The 26,458-nt window shown below is 40.0% G+C and overlaps 1 protein-coding gene across 2 annotated transcripts in view; it reads left to right on the plus strand.

The window, feature by feature from the left end:
- The first annotated feature begins 370 nt into the window (after nt 1-370).
- Nucleotides 371-26,458, plus strand: part of GPM6A (glycoprotein M6A) — a 301,542-nt gene continuing 275,454 nt past the window's right edge. The window contains exon 1 of one of the 2 annotated variants that reach the window (XM_067551709.1): nt 371-458. In XM_067551709.1, the coding sequence (XP_067407810.1) occupies nt 455-458 (4 nt within the window). In that variant the 5' untranslated portion in view covers nt 371-454. The remainder of the gene's footprint in view (nt 459-26,458) is intronic. The other variant, XM_067551707.1, reaches the window with a different exon arrangement.

Genomic DNA, 26,458 nt, shown 5'->3' on the forward strand with positions numbered 1-26,458 from the left:
GATGGTGGCGACTGTCCTGGGAAGGTGACTATTCCGTGTTTATACTACACTTCCAGTGCTCGAGGGGTGGCTAGTGCAAATGAGTGGGGGCCAGTGAATCGCAGCTGATTAGAAGGCCAGGGCTGGGTGAGAGCCTAGGGAGGGCTCCCACTGCCAACCCACCGGCGCAGCGGGGCTGGGGAGCACGGCAGCTGAGGACCACGCCAAAGCCAGGAGGCTCAGCAGGTTCCGGCAGGGTTGCTTAGAGCCTGGCCCCTCGCTCGTCCTGCCCGCCCCCCTTCCCTGTCGCCCTCCAGCAGGCGCTGACAGTTTGGGGGCAGGCGGAGGGTTCCAGGGCCCGCCTCTAGCCCGGCGGGAGAGGCGAGCGCCGCTGCCTGGGGCCGGTGGAAGCTGCCGCCGGTGCTCAAGAGGCCGGGCCGGGAGGAGCGGCCGGAGCGAAGGGGAGGAAGGCGTAATGGGTGAGTCACTAGGGAACCCCCTCCTCGCCTTCCGAGGGGGAGCCCGGGCGCGCCGCGGCCGCTCCCTGCACCGACTGAGACTTCGCGGAGAAACTTTTCCGCGACGCTCCCCGCCCGCGGCTGAGCCCAGGACATCTCGGCGCCGCCGGCCCCTCTCCGCGAGCCGGCCCCGCAGGGCGGGCGGCGGCGGCGGCGGCTGCGTTCCTGGGCGAAGCCCCGCTTCGGGAGCGGGTCGCTGCTCCCCGCGGCGGGCTCCTTCCCCCTCGCCGGGGAGCGAGCCGCTTACCTGGCGCAGGCGGGCAGCAGGTTGCGGTCTCAAAAGTTGTTGCAGGCTCGGGAGGGGGCTTGCGTGTTGGGGTGTGTTCGTTTTCCTGGGCGGCTGCAGAGCCCTCCGGGGGGGACTGGAGAAACCCTGGGTCCTGCCAATTTTGGGTCCCAGCACCCTGAATTTCACTGCTTAAATGGAGAACAAGTCAAGCTGCTTCTATCCCAGGGGAAAAAAAATCCTGTAACCTGATTTCACAGTGCTGCAAAAACCCTCATCCGGCACCTGGCTCCTGCCACAGTTTGGGCAGCCAAACTGTGTCTTCAAAAGAGGTGTTCTGCTATTCCATCAAAACCATCCAGACCCGGTGCAACCTAGTGTAAGACAACTGCAAAAACTCTTGGTTAGTCTTCTGTAGCCTGCTGGATTTGACTGGCTGCACACCCTCCATCAAAATGTAATACATAAGCAGCTTCTCTTTGTCCGCCATAATAAAGTGTGGTATAACAGTGATTTCAAAAAGCACTGGGGGGAGGAGGAAGGAGATGTACATGTCACAACTACTGTAGGCTGTTGACTACTGTACTGTTGATTCTGCAAATGGTAGGAAAGAAGCAGCTGAACTTGTTCTCTACCTAAGCAATGGAATTTGTGAAGGCGTGACCAAAAATTGGCTGGATCCAGACAGATCTAGGGTTTGCAACAGTGTGCTGGGGTGCACCATGACTTGGATTTTGTTAGTGTAGTCTTAACTTGTTCTCTAGTCAGACATTAGAATTTGAAGGAAGGTCTAGGACCAAACTTCAGAAGTATTCATCTTTTTTACTTCTTCCATGTAATTCATGGGTAGCTGTCGAGTCCTTCCTGTGTTCCCACAGCTTGTCCTATCTTAACCTTTCTCCATTTGCTACTTCTGCCTACTTGCTTCCAACTATCTAACTCTGCTCCTTCCTTCCTCCCCCTGTTTCTTCCCCCTTCCTGGCCACCTCAAGCCTTCCATCTCTAATCCTCTCCTTGTTGCTTCTCTCCCAAGTACCCAGTTTTCCCACACCTGCTCCTCTTTCCTCCTCACTTCCATTTCCTCCCCTCAGAAACCATGAGCTGCTACCTTTGCAATCTAAGTATTATCTGGAACTGAGCATAGTGTCATGATGTGACACATACAGCTGTAGGGAAAGCAGGGGTAAGTGATTTATCTATGTGCAGTATTACTGTAGTGTGTTGATCCCAGGATATTAGCAAGTCATATTGGGTGAGGTAATATTTTTTACTTGATAAACTTTTGTTGGTGAAAGAAACAAGCATTTGAACTTACACAGAACTTTTCTTTGTTGTGTGAAGGAAGGGATAATGCCCACAAGCTGTGGAATTTGGAGTATTCCAATGCCTACACTCAATAGAAGTGTGGAGGGTTATAAAGCACTTTCACTTGCATCTTGCAGAACTCTCATTTACTTTTTATTCATATGTCACCAGCACACTCACACTAACAACGCTATGAAACATCAGTACACAAGCAAAAAACCCCAAAACTATTCCATTAAATATGGTGTCATATTTGCCTTTGTTTTCCTGATCATTGAGTTGTGTAATATCACCTTGATGTCTGACTCATCTGTGGAGGCCAAAGTAATTGGGTGAATATAGCTAGTAATGAATCAGACTCTGAAATTGGACCTTCATTTTTGCAAACAGGGAAAAGATACGGTTCTTACATGCAGTAAGGAGTAATGCATTGTTTTATGGAAACCAAACAAAAAAACAAATTCAGTGCAGTAATAAAGATCAAAGTGTGAAATCCTAGCCCCACAGATGTCAATGGGAGGCAGGATTTAACTGAAATATTTTTGATTCTGAATAAGTGATCATTAGGGTCACACTTGAGTTCTTCCTCTTCATTGTGGATTTGCTTAAAACAGAAAATCCTGATGTTAGAGGCAAAGAATGACTGGATGTATTAGATAATATCCACCTTCTTAAAAATATATATACACACTTTTATTTTCAATCAAATCTTTCAAGATCCAATTTAGGTAACAGTGCCTGTTCATAAATAAACTCCTGCAAGCAGAAACAGAGTTGTCTGGATGATTATAGCTCTGATTTTGGTCTGCCATAGGGTTCTTTAGGTGTTTATTCAACGTGTGTGTTGGGGTGGTGGAGATAAGTAAAACTTGTTTGGAACTTATTTGATAGAAGTCTAATCACTGTACAGTTATGTGGATTTTTTCATTCTACATATGTTTTCTTAAGGTAGAAAGGTTTGAGCTGCATCCAAGCACATCCTGGAGTCGATATATGGCAAACCTGGAGTAATTGCTGACTGTTGACACTAACTGAGCTTTGTATAGTTGAATATAATTTTCTGAAATGCTGTCTCTACAGAAATTTGCGGCTGGATTAGTTTAGTCACTGCTTCAGACCTATTTACCTAATAATCATCCGAGACTATGGAGGGAGTTGATGAGGTTTACTATTGACTTCATTGAGAGTAGGAACTGGACCTTATTTCTTAGTGATAAGTGCCTCATTTTGTTCTGGATGCTTTAAATACTCGTGCTTAATGTTATTCACAAAAATACTTTCACTGAACTTGATGAGGCTACTCACGTATGTAAAATTACACGTGTGTAAATGTTTGCAGGATTGAGCCTCAGTAAATACGTACTTGTAAACCATCATTATGAGCAAGGTACATGCCTCCAGTATGTTAACAAATTAAGACCCAAGGAGTTATTTGAACACAGTTAGAATAAATGGAGGACCCAGAAACCAATCTTATTTTCTGAAATAAGTCCGATGAGGGACTGATTGAAGAATTTTAAACATAGGCATTTAGATTTAACTGAAGTATTTTCTTATTCCTAAAACACTTAGGTAGCTTTCAAAACATGTAATATAAACCCAAGAGACTGGAACATCTTTTAGCAAGTTAGCTTGTGCAAATATTTGTGTTTTAACCGGATATACTAAACATTGTTAATGTCATGTTTTGGTACATGCATTATGTACCACTTGCGTGCTAAGATGTATTTGAATGTAAGTTTGCTTAGGAATATTTTCTATCGGTCACAATATATACAGATGTGCCATTGATACTGGTTTTCATTATTGTCTTTGATGTTGTTTTGCCTTTTTAAGAATGGCAGAATTAGGCCCCATTAGATATTTCAGAGTTAGAAAGTTCCTGCCTTCCCTGCAGTGACCTGCTACAGAGAAGACATGATGGTTCAGCTAAAATGAGTAAATACAGTTTTAAAATGGTGGGGGGGACTATCTATTTCTCTTTGGGGATTGAAGGGGTCTGAAACTGCTAATGCAGTACAGTCAGAATTGGCCATTATCTGCTGGAAGGTGGTAAAGAGACTGAAACAGCCTCATCTTGCCTTGTTCTGGAAACCTCTTTTTGAGACTTTGGCATTGTGGGTTCAGGGGATGATGTGAATTGAGGTGGGGCCACAGGAATGAGCGCACTCCATTCTCTCTCATCATTCTGTACAGAACCTGCTGAAATTTACTGCATAAGATAATGCTGATGAAACATCCTGCTCGGGCTTTGGTAGGTGGGCAAAAACAGGTGGTGACCACAGGTGAGGTTTCCTTGATTTTAAGATTTTCATTCTATCACAGGAATGAGGCTAAGGATATGACTCCTATCTGCACAATGGTCTTTTGAAGTTTTTGGGCACTTAAGGGTTTGTCCTTACGCTACAGGGAGTCTGATTATTCTGTCATGTTATCTGAGTTACTGGTAGATGAAAATAGCAAGAGTTTTTAGTCTTGGATATTCCGCTGTAATTAAACATATTTATTTAATTTCATTCCAGAACTAATTTTACAGAGTAAAAAGGAAACCTATCAAGATAGAAACCATTAGCAACCATCCTTTACTCATGCTTTTGTAAAGAAACCATCCTGCCAATAAATTCAGAACAGAAATGTTTGAATTGTTATTGAAAGTTATTGAATAGGTGCATAAATGCAAAGTGATAAAGCATGAAGTTATATTCTCCTTTAAACTACATCAATAGATGCTTTTTCAGTACATGTGTAAAGACAAAAACCAAGCATAATTGAATCTGTGGACTGAGGAAAAAAACAAAAATCTTGTAATGACTATTTATTTATTAAAATTACTAGCTATTCTTATTTCAGAGTTGGGAAGCATGCTTGAGTGTGTGTGGGTGGTTGCTGGTGGCAATTTACCAATAAGGGACAATTCCTGACATTCTTTACAGAAACAAATCTCCTATTAAACTTAAAGGCAATTATATTCATTGAAGACTATAGGTTCAGAAAATGTGTTCAATTAACTGTAAACTGTACAGTGCTGTTTGTTTTTTGTTACACCTGTATTCCTGGCTAATCATTCACCACATGAAAGCAAATAATTGTCCCAAAATACAATTATTACCCCGCTAATATGGAACACCCTTTTAAAGTCATCATACTAAATGTCTAATGATAAATGTTTGGGAGGTGGTAAGCTGTGGCAGTTGGATTTCTGTTCAAAACCTATTCATCCTGCTGTTATATCATTGTCTTTTTTTCCACCCCCAAAACTGTTTATTTTGTCCACCTGTTGTCTTGCCATGAAGCAAGATAGTAGGCTCTGAAACTTTGTGGGGGAAGGGATTGCCTTTTTAGCCCGTCTCTGAACAATGACTAGCCCAATAGGGCCCTGATCCTTTAATGAGACCCCTGGGTGTTCCAATAAGGCAAATAATAAGTTTGAGACCTAGCTGGGTTATGATTTATTTGTTGGGTTATATTTATTTATGATTGAAAGTGTGTGTTACGAGGTCTAAGGGTAGTAGCAAATCAAGTGCAGGGATTTACATATTGTTTGTTTAATTTAATTTACCATTCAGCTGTAAGTCAGTAATCGTACAGCATCCCTGCAGTCTGGCTGAGAGAATTCAGTTTCAATAAAAGTTTTATGCCATTCCACACCAAGGACCATGTGCTTTCTGTCTATTGATATTAATGAGTTAAATATGTTGAATGAAGTCCGTATCAGGAATCCTTATAAATCCCCAGTTACAGTCGCTTGTCCAGAAACACTAAACTTTTGGGGTTGGAGTTGGAAATAGAGTGAGATGAATAACTTCATCTCCTTAAGGCTGTGCTTTTTCTTGCTCCATTTTAGGGGTGGAACTATTATGCAGTCTACTCTTGGAGATTGATGAACTTTATCAGGCTCCAGAATGTTCAGAATGTATTGCTCATCCATTCAGTCTCAAAATCAATAGTCTAGTGGAACCTGTAGTTCTTGTATTATGATAAACGACACAATGTCACATTTGTCCTATAGCCTCATCTCTCCAGCATCATCCTTATAGGTTATCATGGTGTACAGAAGATACATTTCACGGAATAAAGCTGGAGGACTTGTGTTCTTTAACACTCTGGATTGTTTGGGAGCTAGTTATGAGTGTGCACCTCTCACCTTATAACCACAACAGCACTTGGCTAGGAGGTTCTTGTTGCCTGCTCCTATCTTTGAGTACTCCATGACCATTGGCAACATAGTCTCATTTCGAGGCCCTTGCCTTTGAAATTTGCCCCTCTTGGCAAACTGTTATCTGGTTCTGAGGCAAGGCTGCTTATTTTGTGTATTATTTGGCTATTGGTTGATTATTTTCTATTCTACTTATGTTTTAATTACTGTAACTGTGCCAAAATACTACAAAGGTAAGTGCTAAGGAAATCATCAAAGTACAAAGAAAGTGAGGAATGAAAGAAAACTAACAGAGCATTGACATTCTAATGAATCAGTTAATGTTTTAGATGCCACACCAAACTGATAGGCATTGGAAGCCATATTTTCATTAACTGTTTTCTGAGCTTTTAGGTCAAAACACCTTCAGAATAACAGAAAACATATTTTTCTTCTTTATATACAGCCCTTTACAGGTAATAATAAGACACCTCTGCTTCTATACTTCTTCAGTCTTCTCTCAGAGAAATTGATCTTTCTTCTGAACAGTTGTACTTAAGTCCAAAAGCAAATATCAGTTGACCCGAGAAATATATTTACTTCCATTCTCTTGGCCACATCTACAAATCCAGTCAGACTCAGTCTGTGACACAAACAAAAGTGACAACAGATGTACCTCTGGAGGTAGAATATGGATTTAAAAATATTTTCTGTGAATTATGAATTTGATGTATTTGGTATTTTATCCTGAGTAAGTCATGAGCTTGATAGCCTTTTAGGAATGTGAGATGCTCTCAGTTTGCATATATACCTCTTCACACCTCAAACTTCAGACAATAATTTTCAATTTCTTAATATAAAGTGTTTGCCTCTCATCCAGGTAACAGAATGCTGAAGCTGCTATCTGAATATATTTCATATTTTTGAATAATTTGTGACCAAGTAATTATTTTACTTCAGTAATTTCTACTTTCTTTGAAGTAAAATGTCTACTAGAAGGAACAGATAGACTAGAAAAGAAAATTCAAGTTGAGGTTTCTCTCTGGTGGTGATGGTTTCAATTACCAATGAAGCCAAGCCTCAGAAAGGAAGTGAGTTGGGGTTTGGACTATATACAGATTGTAGTAGGTGTGTTAATTATCTTGCTTTGAACATAACATACACCGTCACATCAATTGGCTATCTTGACTGGGACAGGGAGAATCTATTTTTTAGCTGAAGAATTGGACAGCTATTAGTAGAGACGGGGCTTTCCTACAATATAGACCTATATTAATATAGATATTTAGTACCGAGTTACTAAATGGCCCCTTCATTATTGATTTTGCAGATGGTACATATTTTAGCACTTTCTGAAAATCCATGTAACTTGTCAATTTATTCATTTTGTTGCATTGTCACTAACGTTACTGGTATTAGTTTCTGTGGTAGGTAAACTAACTCTGGAAATACTAATAGCACTTGGTGTTAGTCAGTAATATGTGTTTAGGGTTAGAGTTTGGTAGTGTGCTTAAATGTTTGGTAGTCTTAAATGTAACTTTTTGTTAGCATGTAATCCGGTGGGGGGTCCGGCGGGGGGGGGATGAGCCTGGCTGCTGATTGGTGTGCAACTCTGTCTCAATTCCTCCTAGGATCTCCTCCTGCCAGCATGAATAATAGGAAGTGATTGTGTGCACCAACATTTTTTTTAATAGTTGTTGAATTTTTTAAAAGTTTTTTTTTGTGTGTGCTGATGTCTCACTGTGTAAAATGAGCACATTTGCCTCATTTTCAGAGTTTTAATTGTGCCATTTTAATGATGGTAGAGATTCATACATTATTTGCATATTTACTATATCTAGTGAATTTTGTTGGTTTGCTTTGCGAAGGCATAGGCAGTCTGAGCTGCATAATCCCACAGGTTAATAGCAGTTTTGCACCCTTTTTTATTTTGGTTTGAGTTCAGTATTGATTTGGAGTTATCTCTTTGCAAGGTAAAAACAACCCTCTCTATATATATTTTAAGACGTTCCCTCTCGCTAATTAATTCTTGGGCTCTTACTATCCCAATTATGTCTTATTTCTTGGCTAGTTTATTCATTTAATGTTTAAGAAATTAAATGTCTTTGTGTTAATTCTGTAATGGAGCAAGATATCTCAATGGGTACTAAAATCTATAGTTTCCAGGACTGATAGAAAATGTGCATGACTTAATAAATAACATTCGTGCATTTATCCATGCATTCATGCTTTTGCAGCTATAAATCTAAAGGAAAATTAATATACTGGGAATTTCATCCTGAGCATCACTGAAAAATCACTGGTGTTGTGGATGCAAAGCATCCCTCAAGATCAAGCCATAAAGTGGCTCCCCTTGGAATACTTTATGTAAGTTAATACTTTGGTTAGAAATAAGCATGCTGATTAGAAAGTTATGGAAAATACAAGTTGTACATGGCTCCTTCGTATTTAACTTTTGAAATCCTCTTACAGAGATTTACAATGGTCTGTTTGTTAGATCTCCATCAAAATCTTGCTGGTATGTGAGATCAAAAAGGAATTTTTATATCGATGTGTAAATTTGCTCTGTGGGGTTCTTGGCTTCTCTGTACTTTCTTTGGTTCTAATCTTAAGAGTGGCTGTAAAAACAGCGCCTTCTTACTCAACATAGCTACTTCCTTCATTTATTCTGTCAGTCAGCCTATGAACATGACAAAAGTAAGTTTTTACTGCTTTTACTTTTGTTAGAGCATCACAGCCCACACAGGTAAGAATGAGCTACTTGTGCATCAACGTAAATTGTTTAACTGTGTAAATGAATTTAGTAATCAGTTGCACCTCTTCAGCTCCATTGAAAACAATGATATTGCACAGGTGTCATTGAGGTTAAGAACTCAGCTTGATGCTCAACCCAGTTTGAAGAAACAAGTTTGCTAGTTAAGGAAAAAATTATCTTTTATAGGTAAACTTAGCATGTTTCATGGGGAATCATGGCAGTACTATAAGTATCAAATACTCCAAAGTCAGTTTCACAACTAGTTTTCAGAGTGGAACTTGCAGTTCAGAGACCTTTCTCTGAAGCCAAACCTGCTTATAGAAACATTTAGTGTCTAAAATCAGTGAGAAAGATGAAACTCTGGTCCCTTGTACAAAATATAATTAAAGAGGCTTTGAAATGTGGGCCTTACATGTGTGTGCTTTGGGATAGAATCCCTTTTCTCTTCTCCACTTCCCCTTCAGAGGTAGTGTGTGGAGCACCTTTTGCAACCTGAATGTTACTGCAACTTATGATGTATAGTAATGGTTCTAGCCCACTGTGCTCCTCAGTCCCATACACACTGGCTGATCGTTCACTGGATCCAAGCTCCTACAGCTTCCCCACCAGTGCCCCAGTGTTCCAGTAAAGATAATTGTTACATGCTACACAGAAGCATGCACTCTTCTCCAGCATGACTGTGTCCCTGAGCCTGCTATATTATTTCTTCTGTATTTGAACTCTTTCGAAGAGGCATAGAGTTTTGGCTTGTCCCCGTCCCGTCCCGTTCTCTCCCCCCCCCCCCCCCCCAAAATCTCAAATATTGCAATGGCAATATTTAATTGATCATTTTATCCATTGTTTCCAAAACTTTTCAAAGCTGAGGCCCCCCTTCAGGAAAATGAAACCAATTGCCCCTTCTCCCTGTAACTCTGCCATCTGATGTTAAAGGCCTATCCAAAATCAGAGGTCACTTGGATTAGATTGTGTAGATCTTCGTAATATGCAGATTCCTTGCTTTTCTTGCGAACTTTGAGCAGCGAAATAGCTAAGTGTAAATATCTGAAATAATATCATAACAGAAATGAAAGGATCGGTTTGCATCTCAGAGCTACTGTTTTAGGTTCACTGTACTCAAGGGCATATAGCTGTAATCATTTACACTCAGATAATATTTTCAAGGTTTTCTTTGGAACCATAAGAGATAATGACATACTTTTCATTTAAAAAAAACAAACAAAAAAAACCTGGGATTCCGGAGAACAATTGAGGACAATAAAGGATGTTTATGGGGTGCATTCCACACTGTGAGAAATGCTGCTTTTAATCCATCCACATTTTCTGTGCGTACTTGATGGTGCATGCATAATTTTATACGAGAATGGCAACTATAACATTTTATTTTCATTTAATTTGTGCATGTAGTAAAGTGTGTCTATAAATATGCAAGCAGATGTGCACATATAATACCAGATTTGCACATCATAATACTCTGTGGCCTTTGGGGGACCGTACCCTCAACTGTAAACCAAGAGACTATAAATTTGAGTCTTGGCTCTGCCTTGGACTGCTCTTAAAGGTTACATGGCGCACAGAAATATTATTAAGCAAGGCCTTGTGGCTCTACAGTCAGGGAATACAATGATCATTCTTCCATTTTACACATCAAGTAATTGAAAATGTGCAGGCAGAGCTGTGAATGGAATGATGTGACAACTCAAATCTCCTCCATGTTGGCAAACTGTCTCAGAAGAAATGGATCATATTACATGTTTGTGTAACTCATGCTAACCCAATGTGGCCCTTTGTCATTCTCTAGAAGTGAAACCTTCTACAGAGGTTTGAGTTTGCTACCGCTGTCATGCTAATGGACCTGGTTCTTTAGTTCAGTGGTTCTCAAACTTTTAAAATGAAGCCCCCGTGTGGACTTTTGTCTAACAATCATGCTCCCCCTTCCCATGAATCGTGTCCCTCTTTCCCCGTTCTGAAAGGAGGGGCCCTTTTAGAAAAAAATGGGGGGGGGGCTTCCCGCGCTGTAGGCCCTAACAATCGCACCCTCTCTCCCCCCGAACACCGCCCTTTCAGGAAAAAAACAGTGCCTACAGCACAAGAAGTGGGAAGCGCGGCAGCAGCAATGTGGGGAGCAGCGTCAGCAGGGAGCAGCGAGTACCGGCAGCAGTGCAGGAAGTGGAGAGTGGGAGCAGCAGCAGGGCAGGGAGCATGCCCGGCAGTGGCAGGGGTCTGCTGCTGCTGCAGGAGGTGGATGGCGGTGGCTGCTTCCGTCTCCAGGGAGCATGGAGCTGGACCGGCTCTGTTCCCTGCTCCACGGCCCCCATGATCCATCTCGCACCCCCACAGGGGGGCATGCCCCCCAATTTGAGAATCTCTTTAGTTCAAGTTGTTAGAGGCTCAGACCTTTCCAAGACCGAGATTCTAGCTTCATTCTCTGCAGGTGCCCAGACAGAGGCATTGGAACATAGGACTGGAAGGGACCTCCTGGGTCATTGAGTCCAGTGCCCTCTGATAGCAGGAAACCACATCATAATCCTGTTTATAAATTTATTAAATTCCATCGTAAAGCTAGTTAGAGTGTTTGCCCCACTACTTCTATTGGGAAGCTATTCCAGACTTTTACTCCTCTGACTGTTAGAAACTTTCTTTTAATTTTGAGCTTAAAATTTTCATAGTCAACTTATTCCCATTTGTTCTTGTGCCAACAGTGTCCTTTAGCTTAAACAACTCTTTTCCTTCCCTGGTGTTTTGTGTCCCTTCCTCCCTGATCTATTTATCGAGAGCAGTTATATCCTTTCTGAGCATTTGTTTTGTTAGGCTAAATAATCCAACCTCTCTTGGTTATCTTTCATAAGATAAGTTCTAGAGGGGTAGCCGTGTTAGTCTGTTTTTAGCAAAAGAGTGAGAGTTCTGTGGCACCTTAAAGACTAACAAATTTATTTGGGCATAAGCTTTTGTTTGCAGAAACCCACTTTGTCCGATGGATGATTTACTTTTTGTAGTGTTCCCTCTGTTGACAATCACGCTTTCTTATCAACTGTTGTGAACGGCCTCATCCACCCTGATTATATAAACTTTGTTAACACACATCACAGTGAGGAGGGCGAAACTCACCATCCTTGCATGTGTATATATACCTACCAAATTGAAGTTTCCATTTCATGCATCTGATGAAGTAGGTTTTGCCCATGAAAGCTTATGCCCAAATAAATTTGTTAGTCTTTAAAGTGCCACAGAACTCTTGCTGTTTTACTCATAAGATAGACTCTCTCCATTCCTCTGATCACTGTAGGAGTTCTTCTCTGCACCTGTTCCAGTTCAAATGTCTTTTTCTTGAACACGGGAGACCAGAATTGTACATGGTATTCCAAATGAGGTCTTACCAGTGCTTTGTATTATGGCATTAGAACTTCCCTGTCTCTACTGAAATACCTTGCCTACTACATCATAGGGTTGCACTTGCCTTTTTCACAGCTGTACCACATTGATAGCTCATAGTCATCCTATGATCAGCTAATACACCCAAATCTTTCTCCTCTGTCATTTACAACTGATGCACCTCCACTTTTGTTTTGAAACTCACTTTTTGCTGGGAGTGAGGAAACTGGGGCTGGTGGAATGGGCCTTCTCCTGTTTTTTTTTCCTTTTTCCTCCAAAAAGATGATGACTTAGGGTTACCTGCTACCCCTTCCCTGCCCCCCTTCCCTTGCCGATTGACACTGGTCCTCCTCCCCGATCTTTTTAGGTAAAACTGTGTTCATTTTTCTTTCAAGGCCCAGATATGAGATCAAGTAGTATGATTAAACTAATGAAGTTGCTTTTGCTTTTGCTTACATTCATTTTATATAATTCATTTAATATATAAAATGTAGGGTCACACATGGTGACTAATCAGTCTCCTTTCTCCATTCCCTTCCCAAACCCTGTTGTGATTCTGAATACTGTTGCTCCCTTGGCTGGGAACCAGCTCAGGGAACTGTCACAGCAACTAGAAGCAACCCCATGCACCTTCAGTTTCCTTTTTCACTGAAAAGCACACATTTTTGTTTCCATTGAACAAAACAATCTCTCTCAAAACAAAAAACCCTAAACACAAATATGGTTTTATGCAAAAAATATTCTAAAGGATACTATATAATAGTTATGAATTGAGAGATAATTTTGGACTAATGTTGTAAGGTTAATTTAATCAGATGAGAAATTTTAATTCTATGCTCGTATTATTGATGATCTTAAAAATACATGATTAAAACAAATGTGAATCTGCTTTTACAAGCAATTAGAAAACGTACATATTTCAGAGTAAGGATAATAATACCTTCTCCTTAGCTTACAGTAAAGGGATTTGAGTCTGCCTGGTGTGTAGTAAACAAAATGATAAAGCTTGCAGCTGGCATTCTAATAGCTCCAAAGATGTGTTTTATATTGTCTGTCTGGGTCTTGACAGATTGCTTGGATTAATAAAGTATTTTGCAATAATCACACTGATCTACTTAGATACAAGAATTTATAAGCAGGAAAATATATTTACATGTAATTCAAACACATAACACATACATTCAGAATGTGGGGAATATTACACTGTCCAAAAGAAAATAACAATCAGTTTTACAAGTGGTCATTGGCTCTCTGTGACCTCTTGAATAGCACAGCTTTTTCAGCATTAATTTGAAGCACAGGAGGGAATTCAAATACTTCAGTGGAAAACTAGGTTTAAATCTGTCCGGCTTGTCAAAGTATGAAGTGTGTGTTTGACTCTTGCAAAATCAAAACAACGTGATCCACTATAAGTACATCCAGACTAAATAATTCTTTCTTTTCCTGCCTATTACCAGTGCATTTCCCATTACCTTTAACATGAGCAGGATCCCAGCTTTATTTTGCATCAAATACAGTTCATGAACTTTATGTAGGTTCTTACATTGACACGCTTCCCCATAGCAGCTGAGTGACTCTCAAGGGAGATAAAGTAGTGTCTTAGTTAGATTTGATTTATTTTTGTTCCTACTTCTCCTGAAGTTGTTAGGTCTATTTTAATAATTATTTCCATCTTCTTCTTGTCTGCTCCTTCCCCATCTCCTCCTCCTGATCATCTTTCTCTACTACCACCTGTCTCTCATCCTTTTTGCTGGTTTCATTTGCAGCTGTGGGAAAACTAAATAAAAAAATAGGTTTTATACACTGACACAAATCTCACTGCTTTCAGAACATTCTAATCTTCCCAGTAAAGAGTTCAAATCCTTGGCCCTGTTGCTGAGAGAGCTCTGTCTCCTAACTTTATGAACTTCATATTCGTTCCTGAGGAATGTAGCTGTTAGGTGAGGTCAACAACAGGTGGGGGGAGGGAGAGAGATGCTTTTTTAGGCTTATTCCATAGAAGGCCTTGAAGATTAGCACCAAGATTGTGAATTTTATTTGGTATTCTGTGTGGTACCAGTATACTGAGTAGACCACTGGGCTGATGTGTTCTTAGCTGCTGGTGTTGCTGAAGTGGCAGGATGTTGCATTCTGGATTAATTAGTTGTTTTAAATATTGGAGTGTTCAAAGGTAGTTATAATGAGCCCAGCCTGGAGGTCATGAAGGTATGATCGCCATGGAGTTTTGATAGAACATCAAACATCTATCATGCAACTTGGTAGTAACACATGTCTGAATTGCAACCTGTGTTAGTTTTACACTATGGGCTTTTCTTGATAAAATGAGGCAGTTTAATCTGACAGAGTAGTTATTAATCTTATTTTTAATGTTCTGTGATGCAAAAAATAAGAATATTACAGTGGATTAAAACTGACTCGCTTTATCTCAATAGGCAGGTGTGACTCACAAGAGCATCTCACTGCAAGAGGACAAGGGTCTCACTGATACCTGGTAGCAAGTTTCGGATGGCCTGACCAGTTCAGTGTACCACAACTCACTGTCATAACCTTTATCTAAAAGGTGTCACACAAACTATTAATAGCAAGCTAATAACATACTGATCGTTAATGTTGTTGTGTGGTGTGTGTATAGAGGACAAATTCAAAATTACAAACATTGGAAATTATGTTATCAAAGTGTTCGTTAGGCAGGGCTAAAATTACTCCACCTTAGACAAAGGAATGTGGTTTTGCCACCTGGAAGACATCAGCAAGGTACATTGAGACAATGGGTATGCACATTACATAGAAGATAACAGAACCATCAACACAGCAGGGGAAGGAGATTGCAGGAAACGGTTTCGTTTTGCATTTTAACAAACGCTAGGGGGGAAGCAACCAGCATGAAATTTCATTCACCATGAGACTCCATGTCGCCTTTCTCATAGGTTAAGGGAACTTTATTTTGGGGGATAATCTTCAGAAGAATCCATTGCAAAGGTCCACTGAATTTAGGGCTCTTTGCCCCTCTCTTTATAATAATCTAAGAAGACAAATGAACAGAGCATTTTGGACATTGTGAGGGATTTTGACTAGAGGGGTGGTCAGCTGTGGGAAGGAGATTGGTAGGGAAACTACGTTGAACAAAGGGTGTAGCGTGTTTTAAGTCTTAGCCTCTAGAAAGTGTTTCACTTTTATTTGTTTGAAGCCATTTCTAATGCTATCTTTTATAGTTGAACTCACTTAAAATCATATCTCCTTTTGTTAATAACTTGTTTAATTTTTAATCTAAACCAGCCCAGTACTGTGTTTGATTTAAAGTGATGTTCGCTCCAGTTAATGTGGCAAGCTGCTGAGTATTGTACCTTTAAAGGAACAAACAAGCTTTAATCTCTCTCTGAATGGCCCAGGAGAGAGCTGGAGATTGCAGAGTGCATGATTTTAGGAAAAATCTGGGATTTGGAAGTGTGTTGGGGTCATTTTGCCAGGTGTAACCAGAATGTGTCTGAAGTATAACCAGTAGGATGCTGGAATCAGAATTGCTGAGTCGAAGCTGCTTAACACACAGTCACTCTGTGCAGGCTTGCATGCTGGCTGGGGGTGTACAGACAAGAGAACCACAGCCGCAGAGCCATTTGAGACACTTAGGGTTACAGGACAGGCAGTGACACAATCCCTCGTTAGTTTGGCTTGCACCCAGAACGTGACAGCAGGCTCCTTGACCCAGCTCTGATTAGCAGAGTTACTGGCTTCTTTAACTTGCAACCTGGAGTCATCCATTTTGGAGCAGCTATTTCAAGGAGGGAGACAAAAAGGGGAAGGACAAGGATGGGGACAAAATATGCTGAAAACCCTGGTGATTGTGACTGGCCCTTGTGTAGGTGGCCAGGGGAAGGCACACACATGAATGTCCTGTGCAAGGCCAATTCCCTACTGCAGTCCCTGCACTCTGTAGCACAGGAATGTTCATGTGCTTTCTTTCTGCATTCCTGAAATGGTCAGGGCCTTCACCTGCATGGCTTAGTAGAGTAAACTGAGGCACTGAGCACCCTGATACTTCAATTAGATAACATCATTCTGGTGGCTGTGATCTATGGAGGCTCAGAAAGAGTACTCTAATTAAATCCTGCTGCTTCTCTCTCCCTTACAGAGAGACAACAGAAATGACTGTCTAAGGGCAGAAGTAGTTTTCGTGCAGCCTTCTGCATGGGATTAAGGGTGACTAATGAGAGTAGTTCAGTGTAAGCCAATTAAAATTTAGTACTGGGCAGGGGGGAAGGGGAGGAAACTGGGACTCTGCTGCTCCTCCTCTTTTACTCTAGGAGGGTTTTTTGTTTTTTAACTGCAGTGGATCTCCTTATCAGCTGCCAGCTCTGTTTCAGATTCATCTGCAAAATTCAGTGCTTTAGGGGAGAATTGGGACTGCTTGGCCTCTTACATTCAGCCTGCCTTTTGGTCAGCCAAAGAGGTCATGACATTATGCAGAGACACTGAGGGAGGCATTTCTGCCCTCTTGCTGTCACTCTCCAGTGATTCTACTTTCATTCATAGGAAAGGTGGCCAGGCTGGGTTGCAACAGAGCAGCTCTGTTTTGTGTGGAGTGCATGTGAGTGTGTTTTCCCTGAGAGAGCTGGCTTGGTCTTGTAAACAAACTACATTCCAATTCCCTCAATGCTCAACTAGTCCATCTGCTCTAAGTAACTGGCTCAAACAACACGGTTACATGAAGTACAGCTCAGCTATTCAAGATGTAAAATATAGACCTCTAACACTTGTATTGGCATTGTTAACCAGTTTGTAGGCTAACCACTAGTGGACAAAATAGAGACAAATCCTGACACATGTATTATTCCATCCAGTAGAGGGCAGTGTACATTTACATATCAGCTAGTACATTTCACAGTAGAGAGGTGTGAAATTCAGTTTTTTTGTTTTTGGGGAATTTTTGTGCACAATTTTTTTTATCTCCCATTTATTGAAATTACAAAAAAGCTTGTTTTCACATAGAGAATTTATTAAATACAAAGTTGTGCATCGTTTTCAATGCAAAAAGCCTTTTCAAAGCAACTGCGTACCTTTGCCAAATTAAGTGAAAATAGGCCCATTTTCTAGCTGGTATCAGAATGTGAAAAACCTGGAATATTGAGTATTTTGTTGTAACTACTCTCCACTCTTGTTTCTCCCTCCCTTCTGCTGGGGTCAGCCAGCTGTAGTTACTGTTGTCCTATAGCAGGAGTGACTGTGCCATAGAGCTTTAGCAGGTGTCAAGCTTGTCTTTCTTTACGGCTAGGAGGGAGTTTTCATTTAATGTATTTCCTCCTTTTTAGCTGAAAATGACTGTGTAGGAGCAGCAGTCTGCCTGTGTCCAAGAAGTTGGAGGATTGGAGCCTAACTTCTTGAGTGCTTATACTGCGCAGTGTGCTATGCAAGAAACAGAAGATATGAATCTTGACCTAAGGCGATTACTGCCTTACGCCAAAATTTTCAAATTTGGCTGCCTAAAGCCTAGGCTCTTAAATCTGTATTTAAACTCCTTTGAAAGTGACCTGACTTTTTCAGAAGATCTGAACAACCAAAAATACTATTGAAGTCAGTTACTCAGCACCTTTTGAAAATCAAACTACTTTTATTGAAGGCAATTTAAATGTAGATTTAGGAAGCCCTCTACATTTGGCAATTTTGGCATAAATAAGCAGGGGAAAAATTATACCCTTCTTGAAATTTTGGGGACTCAATGTGATCAGGGTTATTTCAGGAACCTGATTGTGATGCAGTCTGTGGTGATCAGGTTGGAAGGAGTCACAAACTTCTGGGAAGGGGACTACTGTGCGAGGATGTGTAATATGACTTTATGCCATTACTAATGAGGAATATTTCATTTCTTTAGACAGAGAAGGCCCATAGAATTTCCATGGATTAGCAGTTTGGCAGTTACTTTTCCTTTAATTGATTTCCGTGTATAAATATTGTTACTAGTATCGGTTGTTTTTGTTTTTTCTTTTGGAGAGATCACCTTTACCTCCACAGTAATAATTCAATTAATAATGAAATAATTAGTTTTGTCTTCCAGGGCCCCTTCTAATATAATATAATTGCAGCCTTGCAACTGTAGTTTGAGAGATGCATTTTTTCTTAATGATCTTTAAGGAGAAATAGGCTGGTGTTTTAACTAATATATTTCTTATACTCCACATTAGAAAAATTAGTTGAATAGTTTATTTCTTACTTTCAAGAAAGTTATGGTAGTTGAAATTATAATGTTGTGCTCATTAAGCACTTCAAGGAGTTTCAAAGCTGGGGGTGGAGGAATTGAAATCTGAATTCAGGATAATATTTCAAATGCTTTGATTTATTTTCTAAGTGGAATGCCTGTAATTTTGGAAAGTAATATATGTATAAAACTTGGACAACCTAGCTTTATTCTTCTGCTAGTCAGTGTTTTTTTGTTTTTTGTTTTTGTTTTTTTCAAATTATATTTGTAGCAAAGTCTTTAAAAAGGCATTAATTGAATAAAGTGATCAGGTCTTGCTGTCAAGTTCACAAGCTGTTTTTGGTTGTAAGAACTTGTTCTAGGTAATGGTTACTTCTGAGAGCAGAAGCATAACTCAAAACTTTTAGTTATTCTTATCCTGGAGGAGGGGTGGAGGGGGGTGTGAATGGATGGAGACACACACACTTTCTCTCTCTCAAGCATTTTTTGTGGAATGCAGGAAAGCTTAAGCAAGGGATGCTGGTGCCATTTTTAGTCACACTAACGGTTTTTTGACAATGAATTTTGAACTTCTGGGATCCAGTGGAATCGGCCTATTATATTCTTCATCACATTTCACAAGTTAATCCCATGGAGTGCCTTGGTGAGCTCCCTTATGTGGCACCACGTGAGTCTCTGATAGTGAGTGAATACTTCACCCCAGGAGACTCTAATACCACGCTTCACATTTGCAAGTCAGCTGTATAGCAAGTGGAGTAAAAAACCCAACCCAACATTATTTAACACTTCTAGATAGTTTTATTAGTAAGCATTGCACCTTACGGAAAGAATGATGATGGTCTTCCTGTGGAGAGGCATTTATAATTTAGGTGGTCATTAGAACATAACAGATATCTAATTTATTTTTAAACATATTTTTGTTACTTCTTCCTAGTTTTAGAACCCATTTTCTTATAGGGATGTTATAATGGGGTATGCTGCCGCTCTAAAAATAAAGGGGGTCGGAAGACTCTGTTCCAGAAACTTAGAATGAACAAAGGCCCAAGTAATGGCTAGCAGAAGAGAGGAATTGGGAGTTGGATGGTTGAAAACTCCAGGATGCTATTTCTTTAAGGGCCTGGGATCAGGAACTCTGTAGTGTAGGATGGGGGCAGAGCTAAAGCAACAGTTTCTTCCAGCCAGTTGAGAGGGTCTCTATGGAGGAGGGTGGTATATAGACTTCCTTGTCCCTCAGAACAGGGGAGACACTGACAAGAGAAGGAAGCCAGAGCCAGAAGGCTAAACTCCAGGAAGAGACATCTGTGAGAGGTGGAAACAGGCTGTGGCAGGGAAGAGCTTTGTGTAGGTGGCAGACAAGCCAGAGATAAGTGTGAACCTTTAGATTGTAGTGATAGACTTTGTTGGTGGGACTATTTGGAAATGTGTGTGGTCAGTCAAAGGTGGTAGGCCTCATAAGAGGGTCTGTAAGAAGCCCTGAAGAGGGGGGACAGAGGGAGGTTGTTGCAAAGGGAACTCTGGCCATAAGGGAGTGGTCAGTAAGTGGCAGGTGTATTTAGCCAACAGAATGTGTTTTAAGGAAAACAGGTGAGGTGACAGATCAATCTCCCTAATTGCATTAAGTTGCAGATAACTCATTTTAAGCATTGTTGAGGTGGGTTGGGTAGCATAAGTGGCTCAAACAAAGTCTGATTGAGCAATTCATAGTTTGAATAATCTGCTGAATGGTGGTGACTGGGGGGGGGGAGGGTCTGTGTGTGTGTTAACTCCTGCAGAATTTAATGTTTAATTACAAAAATAATACCCTTGTGCTTATTAAGATATCTTGTTGTGCTGTCTGAGTCATTTTTACTACTGCAATTTAGAATCTGATGGCTAGTTGCGACACTGACAAGAATAGAGTCAAGTTTCACTCTGCTGCTGTGTGGGGAAACTGATGAAGGCAATTGTTCATGAGGGAGGATGACCCATAATTGGATAGAGGGGTAGAGGCTGGAGTAGGTCAGGAAAATGGAAGCTGGGAAAGAGAGAGAGTATTGGAAAAAGTCCCTCCTATGTTATCATAGCAGTTAACCTACAGCCCCACTTCAGAGGTGCTTGATCAGGAAAGAGAGAGAGAGTTGCTCCTTTCTAGGAGCCAGGGAAAGGCACAGCAGGAAAGGTAGAGAGGGCTTTATTTTATCATAAACCTAGTAGTAAGAGGCTTACACAGGCAAATGGGCCATTGAGCAGGAAGCAATGAAAGCATTCCCCCCCCCCTTTACATCAGCTCCAATGAAGACTGGGCTTCTCATGAAGGTGTTGCCTGTAGAGTTTAGTGATCATACGGAAATGTGGGGGATGGTCATCAGTCATATAACTCTGGTTGTTGTTAAGCCTGTGGCAAGTGGTATGTAATATATTTTTCAAGCTCCATATCAATTCATACTTACTTTTACTGTAACATAGGGTTTTTTTTACTTGAAATACTGATGCCCATAGCTCTAAGACTTTATAGCTAACTCAAGTAGGCACGTTCTTTCCAGATCTAATTCAGTATCCAGTGTTGAGATCACTTTATTGGGGCTTTTCTTTCCCTTCTCCCAAAGGCACTTAAAATTTATTGGCAACCTCCCTGAAGGCATCCAGTAAATCCCGAGTTATGGGTTTTCATCAGACTCTCCGATAGCAAATCATTCCAGTAGCCTAATGAAGATTTTAAACTGAAGCTTTGTATCACCCTTCTTTACAGAATTGTATTGACTGTGAGGTATGAACAATGCCAATCAGCACATCTTTGTAGAGATAAATGCTACCCCTCATTTGATGCCAGCAGCAAAAACAAAGCTGATACCATTGTCTGTTTTTGCTATTAATGAGCTTCTCTCCAAAATCCTAATTATCTGTCTGTGCTGATCAAGAGACGTAACACCAAATGCAGCACATGGTGTAGTGAATATAATCATCACACAGATGATGCTCTTTAGGTAAAAGATACTCTAACAATTTTCTTTACACGAATACTGTTACAATGGAGGTTGAGTGAAACCTTGTTCAAGTTGGTGGGTGTAATAGATGCCCTCCATTCAGATAATGTAAGAAGCAGTAACGTTCCTTCTTGGAGTAAGGGAACTAAAACAGTATGAACCACCACCCAAAATATGAGCCATGTGCAAGGCCAGTCAGAAACTTATGTGGGTGGAGGATTTTCACTGGGTATTGATTGATGGAGGTGTGCATGTGTGTGTGAGCAGAAGCAGCCAGGAACACACAGAGAATGCAATAGGAAAGCTAAGGAAATACAGAAAAACACTGGAAATCCAGCCCTGAGAGAAAGCGTCTTCTGCTTTTTGAGTAGTGCTGGCTGGAGAGAAGCTTTGAATTATGAGCAATGAAATTGTCTCTGTTGTTTGATTCCTTCTGTGTTCAGGGAAACAGGACTTTGTGTAGATTCCTTGTAAGTAAACAGGTTTGTCTCAAAGAAATACTTGACTCAATCATAAATTTCTCCTCCTAATGAAAACAATCTGCAAGACTCGGAATATTGGCTAATGGCTCAGATCAAAAGGGGAAACAATATATGTTGTATCTGAACTCCCTAACATCACTTGTAACAACAGCCCAAAGAATGAAATACGCATGTAAGACTATGGTTAAATATCACTTTTTTGGAACTTCCTAATTATGACTCTTAATTGCCTAGTTTCATTGCATTTTACTGACCATTTCAAGAGAATAGTAGACAAATTAACATGTCCCTTTTTTACTTTGGGCCAAATTCTGCCAGTATTTTCAAGCTAAGAATTGCTAAATTTGATTGGGACTTTTTTGACAAAACTTTTTTTTCTTGGAAAATGTAGATGTGTATAAACTGAAACTTTTGTGGAAACATAGCAGTTGTGATAAAATGTGTATCAACAAGATTTCTCAGGTGTGGGATATAATTGAGAGTGAGCCACCCCAGAGTAGCCAGTAGCCCAATGGGTAGGGGGCTCATCTGGGTTAGGGAAGAACCAGGTTTAAGTCCCTGGCCTGAAACAGGCAGACCGGGGACTTGAACCTGACTCTCCCACATTCTGAATGAGTGTCCTAATCAGTGGGATATTGGCTCTTTTTTTCCCCATCTCATGAAAAATTTAGAAGGCTCTTGATTTTGTTGTGCTTTGGAATAGATGCTGATATTGAAACTTCAATTTTTTGTGTGAAATGGAATTCTTGTTTTCCTGCCAGTCAAAGGAATCCCCCATTCCATGATTAGTCCTACTTAATGTAATGAGACTGCTCACAGAATAAGATACAACTTGGCATGAGTAAGGATGGCAGAATCTGTCCCTTTCTGAGGGCAGATATGTAGCCTGTGTGGTGATGACTCTGCTTAAAGCTTCCTCAACAGCTATGGATAATCCAGATGTCATATTGTCTGACTTGTCCTGTTGTTCTATAGGTGATACTCAGAATTTTATACTATTCTCTCTAGCCTGTTTCTACAAAAATAAATCGTAAAGAATAGAGGGTAGGGGAGAATGCAGGCCTCTTTCTTAATTAAAGTACATATTATTTAGATTCCTGGCTCTTGGACAATGAACAAAAGACATTTTTTCCCCCCTCATAAAATGAAGAGGCTTTATATTCACAACATTATTTTTGGAGTTGGGTTTCAGATGCTAATTGAAAAGACTAATGAACTTTCAGAAGGGAAGAAAATTTAACATGTATAATTAAATGTAAATTATCTTGCCCTAGTATATGGTGATTGGCTTTTCATGTGTATTGCAAGCCTGTTCTCACCTCTCTGCTGTCAGTTCACTTTTCCTTTTTTATGGCTAAGCAGTTTTATCTATTTCTTAGTTTCGAGTGCTGATGTCTGCTGGTATTTTTCAATATCTGTTAGAATTAATTTTGCTGAGGTGCCCTGAGCTAATGGGTCAACCTTGCGCAAAAAATTTAACTTTCAGTTTCTCTCTTTCAAGGGACAATCAGCTATGCATACTTTTGTCTCTCCTCTTGCCTCTTCTCAAGTTTTCAAAATGTGTTTAACACAGTTTTCCTTTGACATCTCCATACCCCTTGCTGCAGTCTATGGATTTCCTTTTCCTTTCTGTGCTTAACTTCATTATTAGTGGTATTACTGTACTGCATAGGAGCACCATCATGGACCAGGACCCCATTTCTGTTTTTTCTGTAGTTGAGTCACAGTCATAGGGGGAGGCAACACTTCTTGGTATGTGCAGCTTTATTGTTGAGGAAGATAAACATAAGTCAATCATTGCTGTACTAGTTGCTGTACACATACAGAACACAAAAGATGATCCTTGCCCCAAAGAGCTTACAATTTAAGTATAAGACAACAGATGGATACATACAGACTGACTGGGGAATACTAGGAAACAATGGGAGAATATTGTCAACTTTATAGCCAGTGATCTCTTACACCTCTCAGCCCAAATCCTTCAAACTGTGGGGAGGAGTTGAACTCTAGCTGGGCCAATTAATGTTGCTCTCCAAGGCCTGCTATGTACTGCTCTCCAAGGATTCTGCTACATACTACATGTAGATGTACTCCTATGTCTGTGTGGCAGTCATTACATGGTTGTCCAGAGAGGTTTGATGAACAATGTGAAGCATTTCTTTCTCTGCAACCAGTGAGTATTCAGTCACTGCAGTACTGCCAATTTCTGCCACGTTGAGAAATAAGCAACTGATCTAGAATCACATTCTAGTCTCTTGCATGACAATGCAAAGCGTCATTTCACTAGGACAGCCCATATCTCTGGCTTTCTGTACTACTTTACTTCTTTGCAGGAGGGCTACAACGGTGGACTACTTCCAAGCTTCTATGTGCCTCTTAATCCCTCCTTCCCATTTTTTCTATCTATCCTTCAGTTTCAAGTGGAACAAACTAATGAAAATATAATCTATCTTGAATTTTAGAACAAAACAGTTCTTAAAATTTGATAGTATTTGAATAGTTTTTTCCCTCTAGTGACTGCTGGTGAGAATGACAGCAAGGATTTATTATGTGGCAAATTACTGGCAAAATGCAAATAGCATAGAAAATACATTAAGAGAATTCGTAGCAGCTGAATCATTTTGCTCCATTTTGTTTTGGTGCCTTCAGTTTAACATGCTGTCTGATGACCCTCCAGAGAGAAATTTTGTTAAGTGACCTAGCTGTTTGGTGGTGTTAATGAATGTTAAATTAAAATATTCCTTCATTTATGATTTCACTTTCCCTGCATACAATTTTTAAAACTATTCTTGACATTTCTATGATTAAACAGCAAGTGCTTTTAAAAAAAATAAAAATAGAGATGAATATTTTGGCATAGTGTAAATTTTTCAAAATCAAACCTGCAGATATGTCATTTTGTACAGAGATAAATATATGCCACCAAATGCCACCTGTTTAATATAGAATGGAACATGGCACTGCACATGTGTTTTAGCACTGTGTGGGCTGAGAAGTTCTGCTGTAAAAACAGAATCTAGGCTACCTTCATTAAGAAGCACTTTAAGAACAATGTTTCACTCTGTCCTAAACAAGGGAGGAAGACAATCAAAATGTCTATTATTTTATATTATTCCAATTTCCTTTGACAAAGATTAAATAAAAATAAACAGATTAATGGAGGCTTATCATTGGCTTATTCAGCTTGTCTTCTTTTACACTTGTCGTGTTCTGCCTTGGTTACTATAGTTACTAGCTTAATCACGATGCACAGAGCCATTTCTAATTACAGTATATGCCAGCATAAAATTAATTCTTTGAGTATCTTAAGTCACAAACAGCTTGCAGCTTGTTCTTTGGCATTTTATTACCACATATCCTGAAGTAACACATTAGCATATCATATTTAATCTGTGCAGTTTTATTGAAAATAAAGTTAGTCTGTAAATGTATTGAAGTTAAAATTTATGTCATGGGATTCTCTCCACAGAAGGAATGTTTTATTCGAGAGTGATGCATTAATTTGATATTATATTGCTCTTATAAATAGTCTGTGGCCATCACAGAGCAGACCTTTCTCACTGAAAAAGAGCTATAATTTGGTAGATACTGACTGTTTGAAAAAAGAAGTAATTGGTGGAATGTGTCAATTTCTACTGCTTGCTGTATTTTTTTAAACTGATTGCTAGGAGCTCTCCAAACATAAAAAAGAAGCATAACCTTTGTTTTGAAAGAGTTTATGATGCAGGCCCCTAGTTCTGCAACTGGATACGTTCAGGTCAACCCAGTGACTTGAGTGAGGCTCTGTGCCAATGCGAGGACCTGCCTTCATGCATCCAATTGCAAGATCAAAGCTTAAAAGAAAGACTAGACTTTTTTCCGAAGTGCTGATCACCCACAACTCCCAATGAGGTCCATACGAACTGGTAGGTAATCAGCCCCTTTGAAAATCAGGCCAAAACATTAATTTCCTAAATGAAGCAAACAGATATGTTCTATTCATTATCAGTGTACATTACTCCATTATCTAAGTCAAATAGTCCAATGCTTGACTTATGTTTATTTTCCTCAACAGTAAAGCTGGATATACCAAGATATGTTGCCTCCAACTATGGCTGTGACTCAGTCATAGAGAAAACGGAAAACAGCTAGAATTTTTTTACAGTACAGGAACTTGACCAACAATAATAGTATGCTTAATTTAAAACATGTATCATTTGCATTTCTGTCTGTTAACAGGTATTGACAATGATCCAAGAGGGACTTCCCCCTAAAATGTAACAACCTTGAGTTTTCAGCATAATGGTAAATGCTTGCATCTGGATTTTTGTTGGAGTCATAATTCAAGTTGGAAATGGAAAACTGATTATTTTAAAACAGAAGCAAAATTTTATTTGTATACATTTCTATCGCAATGCCATTTTTAACTTAAAATTTCATGTACCAAACTGGGAGCTAAGTGTGCATGATTGGGATTTGTTTCCCCTTTAGTGGAGTACGAGAACATTAACTATTGGGTTTTATTAAACTCTTCCAGTCTGGTCAGCTAGAGGATGA

Source organism: Emydura macquarii, unplaced genomic scaffold (assembly GCF_026122565.2).
Source record: "Emydura macquarii macquarii isolate MOO-44397 ecotype Brisbane River unplaced genomic scaffold, CSIRO-AGI_Emac_v2 contig_1363, whole genome shotgun sequence".
Classification (NCBI taxonomy): Eukaryota; Metazoa; Chordata; order Testudines; family Chelidae; genus Emydura; species Emydura macquarii.